The sequence below is a fragment of the Sparassis crispa genome (assembly GCF_003851025.1).
Source record: "Sparassis crispa DNA, contig_000008F, whole genome shotgun sequence".
Lineage (NCBI taxonomy): Eukaryota > Fungi > Basidiomycota > Agaricomycetes > Polyporales > Sparassidaceae > Sparassis > Sparassis crispa.
Window position 1 is genome coordinate 1,753,216 of NW_020939755.1, and position 20,077 is coordinate 1,773,292.

The 20,077-nt window shown below is 53.6% G+C and overlaps 9 protein-coding genes across 9 annotated transcripts; 3 read left to right on the forward strand and 6 right to left on the reverse strand.

Moving 5' to 3' along the window:
* Positions 1 to 409: 409 nt before the first annotated feature.
* Positions 410 to 1,501, reverse strand: SCP_0905970 (hypothetical protein; the record flags this gene model as incomplete). Its single annotated transcript, XM_027761829.1, has 2 exons — positions 410 to 1,109; positions 1,176 to 1,501. 2 exons carry the CDS (start codon positions 1,499 to 1,501, stop codon positions 410 to 412), a joined length of 1,026 nt encoding a protein of 341 aa, XP_027617630.1.
* A 563-nt stretch (positions 1,502 to 2,064) lies between these two features.
* SCP_0905980 (hypothetical protein) lies at positions 2,065 to 2,386 on the reverse strand (the record flags this gene model as incomplete). Its single annotated transcript, XM_027761830.1, has 2 exons — positions 2,065 to 2,120; positions 2,179 to 2,386. 2 exons carry the CDS (start codon positions 2,384 to 2,386, stop codon positions 2,065 to 2,067), a joined length of 264 nt encoding a protein of 87 aa, XP_027617631.1.
* Positions 2,387 to 3,019: 633 nt separating this feature from the next.
* SCP_0905990 (hypothetical protein) lies at positions 3,020 to 3,465 on the forward strand (the record flags this gene model as incomplete). The annotated part of the gene is made up of 3 exons (XM_027761831.1): positions 3,020 to 3,051; positions 3,121 to 3,353; positions 3,407 to 3,465. 3 exons carry the CDS (start codon positions 3,020 to 3,022, stop codon positions 3,463 to 3,465), a joined length of 324 nt encoding a protein of 107 aa, XP_027617632.1.
* Positions 3,466 to 4,198: 733 nt separating this feature from the next.
* Positions 4,199 to 5,500, forward strand: SCP_0906000 (NADPH-dependent 1-acyldihydroxyacetone phosphate reductase; the record flags this gene model as incomplete). Its single annotated transcript, XM_027761832.1, has 9 exons — positions 4,199 to 4,233; positions 4,293 to 4,345; positions 4,397 to 4,565; positions 4,621 to 4,628; positions 4,686 to 4,935; positions 4,993 to 5,008; positions 5,066 to 5,186; positions 5,238 to 5,374; positions 5,426 to 5,500. The coding sequence occupies 9 exons, from the start codon at positions 4,199 to 4,201 to the stop codon at positions 5,498 to 5,500; spliced, it is 864 nt and encodes a 287-aa protein (XP_027617633.1).
* A 560-nt stretch (positions 5,501 to 6,060) lies between these two features.
* SCP_0906010 (Uncharacterized oxidoreductase) lies at positions 6,061 to 7,482 on the forward strand (the record flags this gene model as incomplete). The annotated part of the gene is made up of 10 exons (XM_027761833.1): positions 6,061 to 6,106; positions 6,162 to 6,249; positions 6,304 to 6,395; positions 6,454 to 6,534; positions 6,592 to 6,715; positions 6,781 to 6,847; positions 6,899 to 7,027; positions 7,088 to 7,137; positions 7,192 to 7,344; positions 7,398 to 7,482. 10 exons carry the CDS (start codon positions 6,061 to 6,063, stop codon positions 7,480 to 7,482), a joined length of 915 nt encoding a protein of 304 aa, XP_027617634.1.
* A 2,431-nt stretch (positions 7,483 to 9,913) lies between these two features.
* Positions 9,914 to 11,898, reverse strand: SCP_0906020 (hypothetical protein; the record flags this gene model as incomplete). Its single annotated transcript, XM_027761834.1, has 7 exons — positions 9,914 to 10,311; positions 10,426 to 11,053; positions 11,116 to 11,349; positions 11,410 to 11,489; positions 11,551 to 11,626; positions 11,715 to 11,747; positions 11,863 to 11,898. The coding sequence occupies 7 exons, from the start codon at positions 11,896 to 11,898 to the stop codon at positions 9,914 to 9,916; spliced, it is 1,485 nt and encodes a 494-aa protein (XP_027617635.1).
* A 5,060-nt stretch (positions 11,899 to 16,958) lies between these two features.
* Positions 16,959 to 18,116, reverse strand: SCP_0906030 (hypothetical protein; the record flags this gene model as incomplete). The annotated part of the gene is made up of 3 exons (XM_027761835.1): positions 16,959 to 16,964; positions 17,023 to 17,684; positions 17,780 to 18,116. The coding sequence occupies 3 exons, from the start codon at positions 18,114 to 18,116 to the stop codon at positions 16,959 to 16,961; spliced, it is 1,005 nt and encodes a 334-aa protein (XP_027617636.1).
* A 435-nt stretch (positions 18,117 to 18,551) lies between these two features.
* On the reverse strand, positions 18,552 to 19,004 carry SCP_0906040 (hypothetical protein; the record flags this gene model as incomplete). The annotated part of the gene is made up of 1 exon (XM_027761836.1): positions 18,552 to 19,004. The coding sequence occupies one exon, from the start codon at positions 19,002 to 19,004 to the stop codon at positions 18,552 to 18,554; it is 453 nt and encodes a 150-aa protein (XP_027617637.1).
* A 670-nt stretch (positions 19,005 to 19,674) lies between these two features.
* SCP_0906050 (hypothetical protein) lies at positions 19,675 to 19,908 on the reverse strand (the record flags this gene model as incomplete). Its single annotated transcript, XM_027761837.1, has 1 exon — positions 19,675 to 19,908. The coding sequence occupies one exon, from the start codon at positions 19,906 to 19,908 to the stop codon at positions 19,675 to 19,677; it is 234 nt and encodes a 77-aa protein (XP_027617638.1).
* Positions 19,909 to 20,077: the final 169 nt, after the last annotated feature.

Below are 20,077 nucleotides of genomic sequence, written 5' to 3' on the forward strand. Positions count from 1 at the left end.
AAAGACATCGTCATGGGCCTCCTGGCGCCTGTCTCTGATCAAGCAAATACTTACAGACCATACCCGCTCTGTCAGTTTTTTGTACCAGCAACGCTGGTGCGAAAATGACCTTTTCTTTTTCGCTCCGGCACCGCAGGTGTGAAATAGCACCTCCACTGCGATATCCCTGGCAAAAGAGGCGGAAGGAACGCACAGACTCCTTGCGCAGCATATTCACACAGGCGTAGCATGTGCGAAGCGGCGAACACCCGCTTCACAGCCAACCTTTCGCACAGCGTGAGCGGGCACCAGTTCATGCAGTACTTTCGTAGATTCGAACGCCTGTTCGTCCATGGAAATAAGGCCCAGGGCGACCAATCCCTTCCGTGCGCGTGTCTCCCCGTGCGCCACCTATCCCGCTGCCCAACAACTACTCCATGCTCCACAGCTCATCCCTCACAGTCAAAGTCTCCCAATCCGGAAGCCGGAACAGCCCGGGCAGCTGCTCCCACACCATCTTCCTACCCTTCCTGATCGCGTTCTCCACCGTCACGCAACAAGTTGCGCACAGCGTCAGCGAGCGGCCCACCTCGCTCGCATTTGCACCACACCACTGGTGGTACGCCTCCGCCCCCGCCGCCTTCTTCAGTGCTGTCCTGGCAGCGTTAGTCAAATTCGGCGTGCACTGATTCCCGCTCTGGCACCCAGGGCGGGCGAACGCCGCATCGAGGAACGCCAAGACATGCTTGAGCTCCTCCTGGAAGAGCTTTTCACGGCCGTGCACGAAGTCTGCCGCGACGTCCCAGTGCACGCTGGAGTCTACCGCAAGTGTGCGCAACGTGTGGAGCGCGTCTTCGAGAGGGCGTCGGGATAGCGCCAAGTAGATGGCCGGGAGGATCACGCGAATGTCCGTCTCGAACGCGAGTGCGATGTACGCGCCATGCTCGCCTTCGAACGGCGGCACGAGTCTTTGCGCGTCGCGGTCATCCCACCGGAGCAGTGTCGACGGGTACGCTGTGGCGAGGAGGTTGACTGCGCGCTGGCCCAAGTGGCGCGCGTCGTATTTGTTGCTGAGGCGGAGGACCGCTGCGACTACAGGGAATTTGACTTTCATAGCTGCGCGGAAGTAGCTGTTGAAGAAGTTATCAGAAGTCAGTCGCATGCATCAAAAGGAGAACGTCCTTCAAGATGCTCACTCGAAGTAATAAATGGATTTGAGAAAGTGTCTCAGGTCTACCGCGGAGTCCTGCATCTTGACGACCGGGCATCCTTCATACATCTCCGTGCTCATACTCGTGTCCGAGCCTGGCGCAGGCTGTGGTATTGCGAGCATGATCTTGAAGAATTCGCAGTTCGCCGCTAGGATGGAACTGTGCACGCGAAAGGCGGTCTTCTCGGCGACGAGAATAATACTTCCATCGGCGTACCAGACGTCCGCGTCAGCACTAGGAGAGAAATCGCTGCAAGTCGTGAGTGCCTTCGAGGACTTGACAGTGAGTGCGTCAGACTTCTCGGTACTCATCGGAAGATGCGTGCTGCAATGGCGGTGGTTGGAGGAGGGGCATATATACGAGGCAGCCTAAAATTGCGCTCAAAACGCAGGTATCCGTAGGCTGCAGGGAACGCATGTTTCGTGCACGGAGCCTGTCAATTAAAGAATTTGATCTGTCAGAAAGAAGCCTCCGGCTCTAAGATGCGGAAGTCTCGACACCTTTATACCGCGCACAGATGGAAACCCGAGGCCATGAGACGTCATGTGCACGAGAGGGAGCAAAGTGAGGTGAGCCACTCACCATTTCTGTCAATACACTGGACAGTTTCGATGCTGTCGACAGTTTCGTGACTTTCGTCTTTTGACGCGTTTGGACAGCGTCTCGATATTTCTGGGTTTCATGTTCAAGGCATTCTCACCGGGATTCAATCGCGTCGGCGTATGGGTCTGGTCATGCCATGACTCAGTGATCCATTCGTTGGCAGGTATATGCATACTTACGTCTACACTTGATTCCTCCAAATATTACCGAGCTTTGATACAATACAATCTATTTTACAGCCAAGGAAGTAGTATCGAAAGTCTAAGTGCGCTCACGCGTTCTTGTTGAACTCCTGCTGCATCTGGCCCTTATCCTGGCGAGCGTTCCCTGGGGCAAAAGTATCAGTCGCCGTTACTGTCGTGCAATGCATCACTGTAAAGCTTACCTGTCGTCTCCTGGGTGCGATCACCGGTGAGGGCGCCGACGACGGCGTCCTTCTTTCCGCCGAGAACGTCCATAGTACCTTCAGCGTAGCCCTTGGCCTGGGATGCCTTGTACTCGGCCTCACCGCCGGCGTGTTCCTCCTTCCCGGACTGTTGCCACGACGTGGCGCCGGTGAGGTTGCCGATGGCCTCGACGGCTGTGCCCTTCATCGAGTGATACTGGCCAGAAGCCTTGCTGCAGGGAGGGACAAGTCAGCACTCGGGAACACAGATGAATATAGAAGATATATGCCTGGGCTCGTTGCTGGAAGACATGGTGATGATGAAGAGGATGGTGGTGGTGCGGGATCAAGTTGGGGGATGGGATTCTGAGGAGCGAACGACCGTTCGCCGTCCTTATATACGTCCGTCCGGCGGTTTGGAACTCCGCGTACGGCGAGCGAACAGTGACGAGCGTCGGGGCTTCTGTGAAGGGCGTCGGGGACGCGTCGCGCCGTTCTGAGTCTTTGTGGAAGTGACGCGCCTGAGTGGATGACGTCACGCGTCAGAGATCCTGATCTCACCAATCTGAGCGCCTGTTGTAGACTAGTGGAGAACAGAGAACAGATGAATTCGAACCGACTAGTGCCAGTGGGCCTGAGTGACGTCGTGTGACGTCGCCCGACTTGCACCAAAAGCGCAGGTGGTGCGAGTGGGTGTGGTGTATGGGCGGCTGGACTATGGCATCGCGGCACCGACGCTCTATATAAACAAGTACTCGCCATCTGCTGGTCAGATTCCAATCCACTACAATTTTCTGCAAACTCACTACCACCGCCTTCCAACGACTTTGAACATATTACCATGTCTGACAACAGCAGCAATGGCGAGCCCAAGTATGTCCATTCGGGCATCTCGAATTTCAGTGTTTCGTTGCCTAGTCCACTTACTTTATCTCTTCTCAGCAAGACCACCGGCCAGTACCACTCGCTGAAGGGTACCGTCGTAGAGACTATCGGCGACCTCACTGGCGCAATCACCTGGCAACAGTCGGGCAAGGAGGAGCATGCCCAGGGGGAGATGGAGTACGACGCTGCCCAGGCCAAGGGTTACGTAGAGGGTACTGTCGACCGCGTTGGTGGAAAGGTCGATGCTGTCGTTGGCGCCGTCACAGGTGACCGCCAGCAGGAAGTGTCTGGTGAGTTGGGTGCACGTCGGATCCGACGGGATTGTGCTGAAATAACCATCCAGGTAACGTCCGTCACGACAAGGGACAGATTCAGCAGAAGGTTAACGAGCCCTCATCGTGAAGTCATTTCGCGTTGTATAGGGTTGTATTTGAACGATGTGCTTGCGTACTCTACATTTCGGCAGATCTCAAAGAATGTTGAGAATTTAGCAGCAGGAGTCGGGACGATTTCCAGATTCCCAGTCTCAGAACACACCTGCGTGCCATATTCATCGACCGCCACTGCAGATGCCCAAAGATAACCGAGTGGATCAGAGCCAACATGTAGATAGCAGCTATCCTGGTCATATACCGCGACAGCTGAGGCCTGAGGCCTGAGGACTTAACGAATATTCCTCAGCACCGGCTCGGAGCCAGTAAGTCATGCAGCAGCGCGAATCATGTCAAGAGTCCGACAGCAGTCCGAGTACCCCTGGCCTTGTAGAAAGAAGCCGTCACGAAGGTATACGTACGAGCACGAGAATTAGTCGTAACTTCAATGGTGAAGAGCAGGTGTGGAAGACATGTAGACGAGAGACGCCGGGAAGGGAGAGAAGCGCCCGACCTCGGGCGCTTCACCGTCTTTGCGCGACTCGATCCTCTCTCTTATTCCTCGTCATGACGGTGCCCTCATGAGCTTTATTGCAAAGATTTCTGCAACAAATTTGCACCAAGATGTGCCATAGACGACGTGGGAACAATTCGGAAAATTCACTTCTCCGCCACGCGCCTCCCGTCTTCTCCAAAGATCCTCCGCAGTCCTCAAACGGAAGCGCGCTTGTGCTCTGACACTCGTCTCACAGTGCTTTGACTACATGGCAGGTAAACGAAGGACTGTCCTCGTCACTGGGTTAGCGAGCTTCCAGATGTGCCATCCACCCCCACAAGCTCATGTGTGCTGCTAACCAGGTGCAGCCGGGGCAGCATCGGCGACGCGCTCGCTCGGGAGTTCCATACAAAAGGTACTTACTATGCCGGGTACCGAAAAGCACATTCATAGACAGACGAAGCAGGCTTAACGGTTTTCGCGGCCTCGCGCACCCTCGAGAGCATGGAGGGACTGTGCGCGCTCGGAATCCGCACGCTCATGCTCGACGTGACGGATATCGACGGGATCCGACGCGCGAAGACCGAGATCGCGGAGGCAACTGGCGGAACACTCGATATCCTAGTAAACAACGCGTGCGTCTCCTGTACGATCTACCGTGTTGTGACTGCTAATGGCTGTATCTTGTAGTGGGCAAAGTATACTTTCATGCTCTGCGTAATCACTTGCTAAAGACTGACCTGCGATGGTTGCAGCATATGTCCGCACTGCCGCCGACTACGATATGGCGCGCGTGCGAGCTCTGTTCGAGGCCAACCTCTTCGGCGCAATGGCTATGGTGCAGGAGTTCCTGCCGCTGCTCATCGCTTCGGGGGACGCCGTGATCATGAACAACGGCAGCATCGCAGGCTTCTTGGCCTCGCCGTTCAGGTCCGCATACAACGCGTCAAAAGCCGCGCTACACGCGTACTCCGATACCTTGCGCATCGAATTGGCCCCCTTTAAGTGCGTTGCTCTTGTGGAACTCGAGATCAGCGTCGAACTGATCACCTAATACGCCAGCATCCGCGTCGTGACCGTGCGTATGATCTCCTGAGGCTTCGTAGCGTCACTGATCCCACCCATACTTTCCCAGCTCGTGACAGGCGGCGTGAAGAGTAATATCTCACAACCGGCGTCGCTCCCCCCGGATTCGCTGTATGCACCTATGGCCGCGCTCTTCCAGGAAAGCTGCAGCCGTGTCGAGAGCGACGAAGGTGCATACCTTTCCTATTTCACCCTCTGCTTCGCGCTCACGATACCCACAGCACGTATGGCGACGGACGACTACGCGCGGGCCGTCGTTGCAGAGGCGCTGTGCGCGCGCCCGCGCCCGCGGCTCTGGGCGGGCTCGATGGCCTGGTGGATCTGGCTGGGGGACGCGCTGTTACCGCGGTGGGCATGGGTGGGTGCATTCTGATCTGTCGCTCCAAGTTAACTGATTTTGGGCGTGTAGGATCTGCTTTTGACAAAGATATTTGGGCTGGATGTGTTTGCGAAGATGGTGGCTTCAGAGAAGAAGGATGTGTGACAAGTTGTGTAGGTTGTATTTATAAGATGTCCGGATACTCGTGTCGTCGGACTCATGGTCTGTTGCTGGTCAGTGTGTTCATAAACACTTCGCTTCTGAAGGCGTGAATATGGTCGCTTGTCCTAGCTTCCGACGTTGTTAGATCCCAGTTAAATAATTGCAAGACGTAGATGCAATAGATCGCGCAATAGGCAGTGATCCCGATGTTAAATACTGTAAGTCACTGGACAGTCCGACTGGTGGCCTCTCCTCCGCTGTACATCTCTCGGACGTTCCTTCTACCAGATACGGCTTGCTTGTAGCTTGCCCAGCAAATGACAGATTTTGCTTCACTGTGAAATCACTGCTCTTCCCACACTTCTCAAAGTCCGAGGCATGCCCGTGACGACGTCTAGTGAGCCCAAGCCTTACTGCGGAGAACGGGGAGGACGATCGGATGCTGACGCATCCTCACAGGGAATAAATGGTGCGGCGAAAGGTAGCGAAGCCTCTCCCACGACTCTGGAAGTCCTCGTCTTCCGCACTTTGTCCAAAACTTTCAAGTTCAAGGCTTTGTCGCCATGACCGAGACGTTGTCGCTAGCATCAACCGTCCGTCTCTCCTCCGGTGAGTACTGAGCTGTGTTCGAGCCGCAGTTACTGATGCTATTGTCATGTCGCAGGCCACCTCATGCCTCTCCTGGGTCTTGGTGTCTACCAGAATAATGACTGCAGCGCCGCATGCCTCGCTGCCCTCAAGCATGGCTATAGGTGCGTAATGCGCGCTATTTGGCGTGGGGAAATGTACTAACATCGTGTGTGAAGACATATTGACTCTGCCCGCATGTACAAGAACGAAGCACAGGTCGGGAAGGCTGTGAGGGACAGCGGGATCCCTCGTGAGGAAATTTTCGTCAGTGCGTTTTGCTCGTTTCTTGTTTCTGTCAGATTTACCAATTACGCATGTCCATGCAGCATCCAAGATCTTTCCAAGTGAACATGGCTATGACAGCACATTCAAAGCCGTCGATAGTTCCCTTGAGCGGTTCGGTTTCGGTATATTTCTCTCCCATTCGCGTACTCTCCCATTACTCAAACTCAATTATTGACTAGATTATCTTGACCTCTTCCTGATCCATGCCCCCCTTTCCGGGAAAGAGAAGCGTCTGGAAACTTGGAGAGCGCTCGTCGACTGCAAGAAGGCAGGAAAGCTGCGGACGATCGGCGTATCCAATTAGTGCGTCTTCGGTCCACCTCACCTCTTTAATTGCAGTCACGTTTTTTATGTGGTTCCATTTTCAGCGGTGTGAGACACCTCGAGGAGATTCATGAAGCTGGACTCGAGACGCCCTCGGTCAATCAGATCGAAGTTTGTCTCGCTGCTAAATTTACTTCGTCACCGTTGACCATGTTCGCACAGCTACATCCGTTCTGCCAGCAGCAGGCCATTGTGAACTACTGCGACAAGCACAATATATTTGTGCAGGCATACTGCCCACTTATCCGCGGCAAGTTCAGCAACCCCGTCTTTCAGGAGGTCGCAAAGAAGGTATCGCATCACCGCTGTCTATGCTCCTTTCCTCTAATCCGAGCGCTTCTTCGTGCGCAGTACAACAAGTCGGTCGCCCAGGTCCTCGTCAGATGGTCTCTACAGCGCGGGTACGTACACCATTTTTTCCCGTATGCTACTTGAAACTTACAGGTCCCCCGCAGCTTCAGTCCGCTCCCGAAATCCTCCAGGCCGGAGCGAGTCGTCTCGAACGCGGACGTGTACGGCTTTGCGCTCGCCGACGATGACATGGCGCGCATCAACACGCTTGACCGCGGTAAGGACGGCGCGATCAGCTGGAACCCGGTGGAAGTGGAGTAAGCTGTGGATCACGCCCTTCCTGCGCGCGCCGCTGAATCGAATTGGACAGTGGATATTTTGGGGTAGTCACGGGTGTTGTCGGAAAGTGGGTGGAGAACACGGTCGGCGCCGTCTTGGGCCCATTCCGGAGATGACTTCTTGGTGGTATATTCAAGGCAGGCCCTGTCGTTTTCCCCCGAAACTGGAGATGCTGTGCATTCCGGAGTGGAGGACAAGTCGGGGTCTACTTCGTGCTTTGAAGAATATCGTGTCTCACGTGCGGAAACATATCGGAAGGAGGAGGAATTGTTATGTCTTATTCGCGGTAGAAATCAGGTCTAATCCCTACAGAGTTGCACAAGTAGGTATTAATATTTCGTTCTCTTGCGTTGTCTTCTCTTTGCCTATTTGACGCCTGTGCGTCTGCTTCATCGGCAGAGCTAGTATACTAGCATTAATCGACCTTCTTCTATTTTTGCGTACCGAGAACTGAAACAGTAGCTTCGTTCAAGCTTTATCTGCTAATTTTAAATCTTCAGCCTGTCAAAGGAGATGAAATATTCCAGCTGCAGCGTGAAGTGCATCTTTCTTCGCTACTTCGGGCAGGCATATTACCTGTTGTGGCCAACTTGATCGAAACCATCAATTAAGCGTAGTGGTCAGATACGGATAATATATCCTCAGGAACCAAGATTGAAGCAGAGTATCTTTGTAGAACCTGCCGAGACTACGGCGGCTTTCAGCATCTGCGACTTCAGGCGTGACCGTATAGCAAGCTCTCTGTGTGCAAACGCTGTGAGTATATATAACTTTCTAAGTCGTATCTTTACTCAGTTTCATTACTGACGAGACCAGAATGCCCAGGCCAGTTGCACTCGCAGTTCCTTGTAGCAATGACTTTGTTGTGGCCGCGTGGAGCCACCATCGGTTCACGAAGTATTGACAGTCAGTCCTACGTCATATCTTGGGTCCCTACTAATTCCCCTTACAACTTTAATCGAGGTTGTGGTGCCGATGAAGTCGTTCCTACGGTGGTCCAAAGAACGTTCGTAGACATACTGAATTGCAGACTCTTCATGAACAACTGCTCGAAGGATACAACACGGAATGGAATGTGATGGCTCCCCAAAGATAAACCTCGCACCATTGAAAGTACTCCATGTTTCATTTCTATCAGCTTTTTACTTCGTTGCAAACCCTAGATCGCAACTAACCGTGATCGACAGACGGCGTTGCGCAATTGCTTGATATGCCAGGCTGTCAAAAATTCCCCCGAAATGTTGGATGCGAGAAAGGCGACTATCCTCTTTTTTGATATACAGCTCGTAGTGTCTTCGTGTAGACTTCCTGGCAACTGTGCAAGCACGCGGTCGAGACTCTTTCCACGTTGATCTATCGGACAATGTTAACCCGCCCACAATTATCGAGAGAATAAACAGCTACACCGCTCAGAAGCTTTCTTCAGGCGATCACAAATGATTGTAGAGCAACCTGGATAATTTTGAATGGTAAGCGTTTGATGAAAGCTGCGGACAGTTGGATGGAACGGTTCTGTTGCAATGGTAGTCCCGGCAAGTTCTCATTGAAACGAACCTAGGAGTAATTGGGAAGCAGACCTTATAATTGTTCGGTTTCTGCACGTCTGGCCGTATGTTAGGATCTACAGTGCGGACAGATGCACTGCTCTTTTGTTCTGCGATATGTGTTATCGAATTACTCGTTGGGAACCTTGACTACACGGACGTCAGTTGATTCACAAGGTTCACGACTTTTTCACCCACTAGAGATAACGAGGAGCTGGAAGATCCATTTACAGCACGTCGTGGTCTCCGTTCCGATTCGTTTGGAGCCAAGAGCTGCTATACAAGAACTCACATCGAAGGCCCCGTGCTCCGTTGTAACGTTGCAGATACCCCTGCAGGGACTACGTGCCGTCAGTGTTAGTGATGAACGACGTTAGTATGCACGCCAACGTCGGTCTGATGGAAACCCCAGGATCCCGTACACTGTCGGGCGGCTGGCGTCGGTGCTGGATCAACGGTTCCCAGTTTCGCCCTGGAGCTCTCGCGGTCACCAGCCAATGACAAAGGAGGTATTTCACCTCATTGAATGAAGACCCAGGCGCAGCAGAGGTTGAAGTAACACCACATGGAGGACCTGTCATTGGTATCGCTACCCGTGAGCGTGACACTCCCAGAGGAGGAGCGGCTTTCCGCAAGCAAGCGTGTCTACCCAAGCACAATCGTTCGACCGAGGGAACAGCAGCTGGATCATGATGCATGACGTTAAGAAGGTGTGCACTTCTCGAATTCTCGAGCCTTCCCTTGGTAATCACCGAACTCAGAAGGTCGCCGGAGACGAGACGCGACTGGGTGGCCCAAACACGAGGGAACAAACGCCGCGAGGAACTGCCAACAAATTATTTTATCATCTACAACATGCGAACATTATGTGCTCTGAACAAAACGCTGCCTACACGTCCGTCCGTCGTGATACGTGATCATCCATGGTGCCACGCGGGCACAAGAAAGGAAGGTCCAAGAAACGCACACGCGAGTGCCACAAGCGCCACGGAGTGGTAGCGCACTAGCCCGCTGGGCGCTCGCCCACGCTCCTGGGTCGCGCGCCGGCGCTCTGGATCTGCTCGAGCGGCGCGCCCCCGCTCGCAGGATGGGGGAGATTGCCCATCCCGGTGCCGGGACGCCTGATTCGCTCGTCCTCCTCGATGCGCTCGCTGCTGCCAGCGCTCGCGCCCTCGTCTTCGCGCCCACGCTTGTGGCCGGACTGTGGGCGCGTGTGAGATGAGGTGCCGTCACTCGATGATGGTGGGTGGGAGAAGGCCATCGGACGCTGTCCGGGGATACTACTCGACGGAGGGCGCGACTGATGAGCCTGTTGGATAGTCATAGGGTGTGGGATGGTGGCGCTTTGTTGGGAGAGGAAGTCGAACCAGTTACTGTCTGCGTTCGATGGGCCTGCGTGCGCTGATGGGCCAGAGAGGACCGCGCCGCAGAGTGAAGTTTGTCATGCATGGAAGAGAACAGATGTGGAGGAACGTGGTTAGTTGTGATCGGCGAGGTTGTGGAGCTCGGACGTACTGGCGTCACGCTGCTGCTGCTGCTGCTGCTGGTGTACCGGCCAATCGAACGACGGGAATTGGTCTTGCGACTGGGTGTTCAGCAGATCAGCCGGCATGTGGTTCGGATGGGAGTGCTGCGACGGTTGCTGTTGATGAGGCTGCCGGTGATAAATATTCTGCTGCTGCGGCTGGTACGGGGAGGATGAGTGCGGTAGGAAGGTGACGGTGCGGAGTGTATTGGGAGGGGAGTGCTGGAGGAAGTTTGGGTGCGTGTTTTGCGAACCGAGCAACCCGGGGACAGCACTAGAGCTCGGATACAACGCGGCCATGGAGGAGTGCGGAGTTGCATGCGATTGTGGCATGGTGCCGAGCGTAGGCATACTGGGTGAGGTGTACTGGTTTACATCAACCTCGAGACGATACGGATACCCAGTCACTGCATTCACGCCCATCGCAGGATGAACCGACGACATGCTTTGCAACTCTGGGGCCCCGCCCGCGTTGAAAAGCCGCGGCCGCTTCGCACTGTTTATAGGAACACCACGCATGCCTGCTGGTGTTGCCGTACTGTGACGCTCGCCCGAGACTGGAATAGAGGAAGACGACGACCCGTTTATAGGTGATGTTCGCGCATTCCTGTAATCGAGCTATCATTTCAACACAGGCTGCGTCAGAGTCAGATTCGAGACATTGGTATAATTCTACACACGTCGATGGTCATGGCCGAGTCGGTATTTGTGGCAACGAGAGGACGGATCGGCACTGTGGCAGTTGCTCCGCTGCTGCCTTCACTTTTCACCTTGTTCTGCTTGCTGGCAGGAAGCTGCTGTTTACTTTGACGCGTTCCGTCGTCGTCTTCACCGTCGTCATCATCGTCTGCTGTCTCGCCTGTCTTTGCATTATTGAAGTCGAGCGGTGTGCGTGTGTCTTTCTCCCCGTCGAACTAGCGGCAGACCCACATCGGAATGAGGGTCAAGAAAAAGGAAGGTAATTAAGAACGCACGCGAATGTGACGTTGCACCATGCTATGAACATCGGTTGAGCAGTACTGGTAAAGTTTGACATGATGGCCTGGTCGTTCCTCTGGTGATCCAAGAATAGCACATATTTAGCGCCCGGTGGTGTATATTCAACAAGGACTGACCGAAGATAATGACGGCGACGTCGACCGAGCAGAGGACGCCCAGTTCATATGCTTTTTTGAAGAGACCATTTTTGCGCTGGACCGGTCGGAGAGGGAGGAGAAAGAGAGGTTAGAACGGTCTAGACGAGCATGCCAAGAGATTTGTGTGCAAAAATAGAGCTGACCTTCAAAAAGGTTACAGAGCGATTGCGTTCGTGCTATGTTGGGATGGATTATTATAAGCGAGATGAATGGATATAGGCCGGAGGGTAGAAAGGCGGTCGATGCAGCGTATACTTGGACGGGGCTATTCTGAGAGAGAAGGATACGCACAGTGATGGGCTGAATCTCAATCTTTCTTCTGCCCATGGGTGTGGGTGCTCGCGGGTGATGGGGGAGTGGTAGCGTGAGGACCGAGGAGGATTAGGATTATGTAGTGGGAGAAGAGCGAGTCGCAAGCTGAAACTGCATGAACTGGGTGCACTTCGGCTGGCTATCCGTCGACGCGCCGGCCGTCTGGATGTGGACAACAACCGCAAACCCCGTCCCTCGGAGCTCCTTTACCTCCTCCCAATCTCAGCTCCCAATCTCCTTCATTTTCCCCTCTCGTCTACAACCATTTTTTGGTTTCGTTTCTACCCCCTGCTTTCTCACCTGCCCTTCCCCCTCTTACCGCCACCATTCCGTGCAGTCCCTGCAATCACCACATGCATCTCGAATCAAATCTTCGCGGAGCATGTCTTCCCAGCTCACACCAACCTCTTCGTGCCTCATCGATGTCTCTTCTCGCTCCTTTCACATCGATACAATTGGACAACGTTCATCCGCATCGCATGACTTATGTTTTCACACCCGCCATTCTCCTCCCCGGCCTCCGTCCGTAATACTCGGCAACCGTCATCACACATGTACTGTCTGGGAGCGTGAGTGGTGACCCGTATCATCACCAGATCTCTGTGGCCCCAGCGAAGCTCAGAAGCATTCCTGCCGCAGCACATCCCCTTCGAGAAAGCACGCGGGCTCTGAAACTTCGCCTTGAGGCGGCGCCATTAGTTATTCAATCGTGCCGCCCGTCCTATCTCGCCGTTCCCTTCCGCGCGGGTGGCGCTGTGGTCGGCGCTGAGCCCTGAGCGTCCCTCAGCCTCAACGCGTCGTTTCGTTGTGTAGCCGGTCGAACCCAGGAAAGTCACTGCTGTTCACCGCCGACGGCACGGCAAACGTACCTGATAGACTAGAGTCCGAGCGATCGAGGACACCGTCGGTCGACCGGCCCAACCTTCCTTTTCCGGTATGGTCCAGCGGATTCCTGAGCAACTGCCGAAATTGGTTTTCACCTCGTACACACGTGGCCTGCGTGGGGTTGAAACGTTGATGAGTGACGATCTCAGCTCGCTACATTTGCTCCCAGAAGTCTTTGAACTCGCCAAGTGAACCAGGAGGGATCAACCTGGAACTGATTGTTGGCGAAATCCTCGCCACCCACGCCCGGGCGTGGCAAATGGAAAGCGTGAGGTTAGTACATCTATCAGGTGGTAATACTTAGCGTAACTGAAGGGGCACGTTCCAGAGCAGTAAATATACTGATTAATTTTGCGGGTAGTGGACTGTATCCACCATTGCGTTTTCATCGACGCCCAAGTATAAACCCTCGCTTAGGGTCTGGATTCCTTCCTCAATTTCATTATTCGACCGTCGGTGGGAGACAAATCATGTTTCCTCGGGCAAAAAGGGCAGATTCTACGTGCACCAGTTTCTCCGGTATTCGCCGCGGCTCCGTGAGTGCAGTTTCGCCGCGCCGTCGCTTGGCGAGCCCTCCAGGAGTTCTATCCACGACAACAGTAGCTGCGTTCTCGAGGCCCGCTTGGCAGAGGACCACTGTGTATGACTTCTTTGATCTGCAGGCTTGTCTGAACCTGCAAGGCAAGGGGCGGCGGCCTACAATCACCTCGAGTGCCCCATTGATACAAGAGAGCACACACGAAGAGAGCCCACTCTGCCAGAGGGAATGCGGATGTGCTTGAGATTTTCTGACCGGAATGCCAGGTGCCCAATCCCGATGTCATGTGGCTCTGGTCGTGTCGGGAACGGGCTCTTACAAAACAAACGGAAACTTCTGCGCTCAACGTCGTCGAGGTTACTATCCTCTTGCTTGATGCGACTTGGACTCGTGTGTAGGAAACTAGACAGAAGTAAGTGCATTACAAACTGTACGTGCCGCTTGTACGACAAGACTCAGGTGTAACTCCGCCTACCCAGATCACCGTCAATTTGTTTTGGCCCAACCAACGGCTGTGCATCCAAGGAATTTGTTGGCCCTCGATCTGCACCTCAGCAAATCAATGCATCTGCGGCCTGAAACCAAAGTTAAAACAGGGTCCAATTTTAGCGGGCGCTTTTGGCGGTTGGCGATCACAACCCGGTGCGTCGCCCTCCAAATCTAGGAACGATGCACCTTACCTCAAATCTTTTCTTCCGCTCCCGCGAGCAACAAAAATTATTTTTGTTTCACCTGCTGTCCTGTCTCTCTGGTCTCGATCGTGTTTAGTCTGATTTCACACCTCACTCTAGCAGCATCCCCAGCAATCTTGCGATATGCAGTACCACTCACACGACCGTGCATCAGTCGTATCACGAGGCTCTGTACCACCCATTGACGATGCCCACATGACACCGAAAGGACTCCCGCCTCGCAGTGCGGTTGCGTTCTAGCCACCACGATTGGTAAGTATCAAGTTATTTCTTTTCGATGCATGGGCTCTTATCGTTCGTCTAGTCTTCGAAGGGTTTGAGAGAGCCCGGGGCTGCTTGTCTTGTTAATGGCTTTCTCATGTTGACTGCGTCCTGGACTGCGAGTCTGCTGGGAGATCATCTACGCCTTGCGTACACTCTCTATTGCACATTCTGTTGAGGCTCGGCGATCAATCTTCTCGTCATTCTTTGGAGACCACTCTGGGCCTGAAATGTTTTTTCAATTTCGTGCCTGAGAAACGTGCGGACGCTTAGCCACAACTCCGCTTCCTTCGTCTTCCAGCCTTCGAGCAGCACGGAAAAATCGAGACATGCCGGTCCCTTTTTGTGCTTCCTGTCGCTACCTTGCAAAATGTAAGCAAGCCATGCTCATGCATTTACTAGAGATTCTTGCCTTCCAGCGGATCATATTTATGGACCTGTGGTTCAACGTAGGCTCCTTGACTTTTTCCAACCCACTTTAGGCAATCCAGTACGTACGTACGTCCACTACCACTTCCTAGTCAATGATATCGAAGCACACCCGTGTACTACAGGAATCGGTGCCGTTCTCAGGCGTACGGAACAGCCGGCTTCCCAGGTGGACGGTGGGCATGCTCGAAGCACACGGACTCCGGGTAAATGAATACGCACCACACAACCTCCGCATCGCGAGCCCTCTCCACCTGCTTGCTGACTAGCAGCGCCCAGCGTGCATCTTCTCGATGCATTTCATTTGGCCTTATAGTGCTCAAGTGCAACCACTGCGCGGTTCTCGCTGTCAGACGAGGCTCCAAACCTTGATGCGGCTGGCATGGCCCCTGCCGTACCTTCGTAGGCTTTACAAGGCTTCGTCAACGCCGTTCCTCCTTCTGTTCGGCTCATCGCGTCCAACAACAGTGCAGCCATGTGTGAGCCGAAGACGCGTCGGGTCCTCTTAAACATCTTATAGCATCCCGCTTCCACCGTGGCAGCACGCTCTCACCGCGGGAAAAGCACCCTGATTCAGCCAAAACCTCCGGAGTCTGACATGTTGTCCGGCTCATGAACGATGACGCCTATCACCCTACTTCTGACTACGCTTCTGTGAGTCTGTGCCGACCCCGTTCTACTTCGCAGTGGCTTGCGATGGTGTGTGCGCGTAATAGCGGGTCCTTTCCTCCGTTCAAGCCCCGTACTCCTGCATGTACTCTTAGCGGACTTTCCTTGCATGTTCTCTGCTCCCCGCCCAAGCATCTTCATCTTCTCAGACAGTTGTCTTGAAGATCAACCGAGCATCGAAGTCAGCCTCTTGCGCCAGTATCCTTCCTGTGTAACATCATCTTGGCGACTCTCACAGAGTGACCCCTTTACGACATATATTGTCATCTACGTACCTGGTTCCCTGTGTCCGCTTCCGCCTCCGCTAACTTTTGAAGACAGGCAATTCTTCCCGACGTCGCGCCTTCCTGGGTCCTGCAATTCTTTTCTCAGGGATAGAACTGCTGACTTATCTCGCTGCTATCCACCGTGCCTTCATTTTCTGGAACAGATAGCCTCTTTCCAATTGATGTATTGGCCTTGTGGCGCTCCTCGCCGCACAGACTTGAGCACCCGACAACCTCTCGTAATACCCGGGCGCGATCTGGAAGACCTGCGCCAGCCCGTGGATGACTTACGTATCGCCTCGCTGGGAAAGTACGTGTCGATAATTTCGGTTGCGAGCGCGTTCCAACTCAGAGCAGAACATACTCCTTCAATCTTCGATCTTCGTCGGAAAACCATGTCTACTTCCAGGTCCCTAGAGTGTCAGAATTACACATGAGCCTGTGCACCGACTCTCAAGCGCAACTTGCAGCAGATGATCGGCCTCCAGTTGGAAGTATCAACCACCCCAGAGTTGGAGATTCAGATGCCTCCTCACTCAACAGTTATGGTTTGTGGTTCAATCATTCCAGCTCTGCCTCACTGTTCTTTCCGGGCACTTTCGAGCGTTGATGGTTGCCGTCTAGCCTTCCTCCGATATTCGTCCTCGGTAGCAAGACGTACACACCTTGTTCTACTCATCCGACGCATCTCGCCGTCTCCGCCGGCCGGGTGAATTTACGCATTTGCTCTGTTCTCTTCTTCATTACTGCTTACGGCACAAATCAACCTCACATCGTCCACCGTGACGCACCGGCGTACAAATCGAGATAAGCATTAGAGATGGCCCGCCAATGGGACGCGTGCTATGTATAATCGAGAGGATGACGGTACGGGCCTACCACGCCCTTCCAATGGGTGTGCAAACGTAGGGATGAGACGTGCGCCAATTTCAACAGACGGCGGCGAAGAGAGGAATACGGGGTTGAGGTTAGGCGTAATGGGGGATATGTTTCAGCACGGAGGATGGCTTGGCAACGTTAACGTTCGCGCAGATGCAATATTTGCATCTTGCTGGATCTAACTCTTACAACAGGTCAAATTCGCTGTCTGCGGGCGGGTCCTCTGTTCCAGTGTTTCGGCCCGGTAACGTGAGCGGCGCTTCGTGCACCAGTCGCACGATCTGTGGCTTGGGAATTATGACACTGCTCACTGCGGGACGCATAGGGCGATGGCTGGTTCGGTCTTTCATAGAAGGCGTGGGATTCTACAGCTGGTCTCAGAAGCTCGAACGCATGTCCCGAACGCGAAATCGAGGTGCATTAGGCCCAGAATAGTTAGCTGAGAGCATCGGAGATTCAGTGCTGCACGAAGAAGAAACTTCAAACAGGCTCTGCGAAGAAGACAATTGTTCCCGCGCACCTGCCAGAGTGTGGAATTTGCCACGGATTGAGACTCGGCCGTCGATGCTGAAGACGATGGATCACAGGGTACAGGTGTCATGCGCGGCTTCAATTGCTGCATCTTGCGTCCTGTAGTACTTCGCGTGAGAGCCAGCCAAGGAAACAGCGCCGCTGACCAAGTAGTACCAGCCAATGGAAGAGAGACGATTATGGGTGGTCTTCGGAAGTTAAGAGAGAGAGGCGAGGCGGATGACAGAGGGTGGTTTCCCGCAGCCAGGAACATGGTGGAGATGTCGGAAGACGCACGTCGACGAGGCACATCTTCAGATTGGGATACTACGCAGATGGTTGTACGCGACAACGCTAGACGATCCACGTCGTCATGCGCTTGCATCTCCGTCGGCTGTGCACTGACCTCATGCGTCGAGATCATAGTATCGAAAGAGTTGGCCCTGGGATCCGATGGTGCTATTCTTCCGCGATGATGCAGCGACAGATAGAAGGTAGCCAGGCCGGCAGAGAGAGACCGTCTGTCGTCGACCAATTCTCGGATATGCTGTTCCGCACGACGCAAAGCCGAGATCGCTGTGTCATATTCCCAAAGCAGCTGAGCATGACTACTGTGCAGGCTGTCGAAGCCCAGCATTAGTGATTGGAGATCCACTTCATCCCATAGGAACCCTGCGTGCGGAGCGCTGCAGGGGTATCAATTGAGCCGACGACCATCTCTACTTCTGCAGAACCACAAATCATTGTGTCTTCAGTAGAACACTGACAGTCCAGCTGCAAGGTTTTCATTTGACCAATTCCAATGTCTTCGCCAGTGCAGGGACCAGCTTCAAAGGTCTGCAGATGATCAACCACGGTGTTCGTGAGCTTCACTGCCGAAACAGGTTCCCAAGGGACATAATAGCCTGAGTGTTTAGCCTGAGCGGCCGCAAGCCGCCGGCTAAGACATCGAGTGAATCGCCAAAGAATCAGCAACGCAGTGAAGAGCTGCCACAGCGAACGTCGGTATTTGGACTCGACGCCAAGTTGATACCCCAGAAAGACAGCGGCGATGTCATGGCGAGATGCGACAGAGGCCTGGTAGTGGACTTCATAGTGATTCATCGTGGCACTAGCATGGACGGTCTTCAAGCGGGCTATCCGACCGCGCTCGCGAGACAGCTCAGTAAGACTAGAGCTCTTTGTAGTTAATAACTGTATCTCTTCGCGAAGCTCTTGGAGCATTCCTTTGTAGTCATTCCGTACACCACGCGAGAAACCATGGACTTCAGAAATTATATCAAGGCGAGAGCATGCCGCCTTGTATGATGCTTGATGCTAGCAAGAGTAGACCATTCAGCGAGACGAAAGTTCTTTGTAGCCAGCTCCTGTATCTCGTGGCGGGACCCTTGGAGTATCTCTTCGTATTCGTGAGACGTTGCGCGAGAGAGATCATATTCCTCTGAGATCGTATCCAGCCTCGATTGGATTACAGTATACTGTCTCGCGGCTGAGTTCTTCACGCAGACGATGCGAGTGAGTCGACAGAACAACCACAGTCTAGAGGAGGATACGCGTGATCTGTGGACGACATGTGGGAATATTTCTATCGTCATCTTGCTCTAGACTCAGGATGCCACGCCGCTGGAGAGCCAGCTCTTGCCGAGCAGTAGCCAGATCCCCTTGAGGCGCTGCAAATTTTGCCCCAACGATATCGCGTAAAGCAGGAGAAGCCGCATGAGGCTTACGCACCGTCGCCTCAAGCGCGTCGATATCCGCCTCGCTGAAGCGGTCCGGTGTTATCCCGAGCTGACGCCGCAACTTAGAGAGTTCCGCCCGGCAGATGCTCTGCATGGTTTGTGAACGGACGAGCTCGGTCTCCAGGTGGGCGGTGCGGCGTTGTTGGTCGCGTATGGCAGCGCGCAAGTCCCGGATGTATGTACGTCGAGCGGACATACCAGAGAAAGTGGTGAGGCGCGATAAGTCCTTGAAGTCGGGACAATCGATGTCCATGATAGTATCTAGACCTTGCAAAGAGACCGGCCCAAGCTGGAGAGCAAACTGCAACGTCGCAGGTGGTTGGGTTTCAACCAACACAGTAAGAGGTAATACTCACAGCTAGTGGAGAACGTGATCGTCTCATCCAAAGGTCAGGATTGCTGTCACGGCACAGCCCAAGCATGGTCAGACCCTCCAGACAATCATGGCAGATCGCAACATAAACCTCAAGGACCGACATTTTCAATGCGCCGAGAAACTTGGTGCGTAACAAATACACTGCCTAGCGATAAACACCTGAGAGCTGTTCAGAACTATAAGCAGACAGACTTTGTCGAGCCAACATGTCAGTAAACATAGCAGCGAATACTACTGGAAACGAAACTTCAGAAGGTCCACGGTAGCTCTGTCTGAGCATCGGTCGATCCAGAGATATTCTGGAGAAATGTTGTGATGATAGCGAATGGAGAGACGTTGTCGCCGTTACCTGAGTTTCAACGACAACTTCCTAATTAGGCACCGCATACTATATAGTTATTTACGAAGTACGTATTAAAAATTAGCTATGGGTACATAAGGTATGCAGCGTAAAGGATATGAGTGCACGACTAGGATATACAGCTCGCGTAGCCTGAATAATCGAAACCCGTCCGTATTCGGCGAACATGAAGAAAATGTACATTAGTCAAACGTCTGCCAATAAAAGTCCTGGAGTGATTACTAAGAATGTTGACTCAACCCGACGTAACCCTACGTGAAGCGCGGACAGCAGGGCAAAAACATGTAGGATGAGAGAAGAACTTACAGCTTCGTTGGTATGCACAGGAGGAGGAACGCCCGGCGGAGCAGTGCTACCAGCATCAGGCGGGCTCTCTCCCAAGTCATCGAGTTCCGTGATAATTTCGGGGTGGGGGTACATTTCCTTCTGGTATGGAGGAGGCGCTGGGGGGAACACGTACTCCGGAGGTAGTCTAGGATCATTATCCGGGAGCCCACTGAGAAGTCCCCCGTGGGAGTTTTTGAGCTACGTGCCAGACAGCGGAAGGGACGGCTGCGTCATCGGCACTAAACTATAATTCCCAAAACGC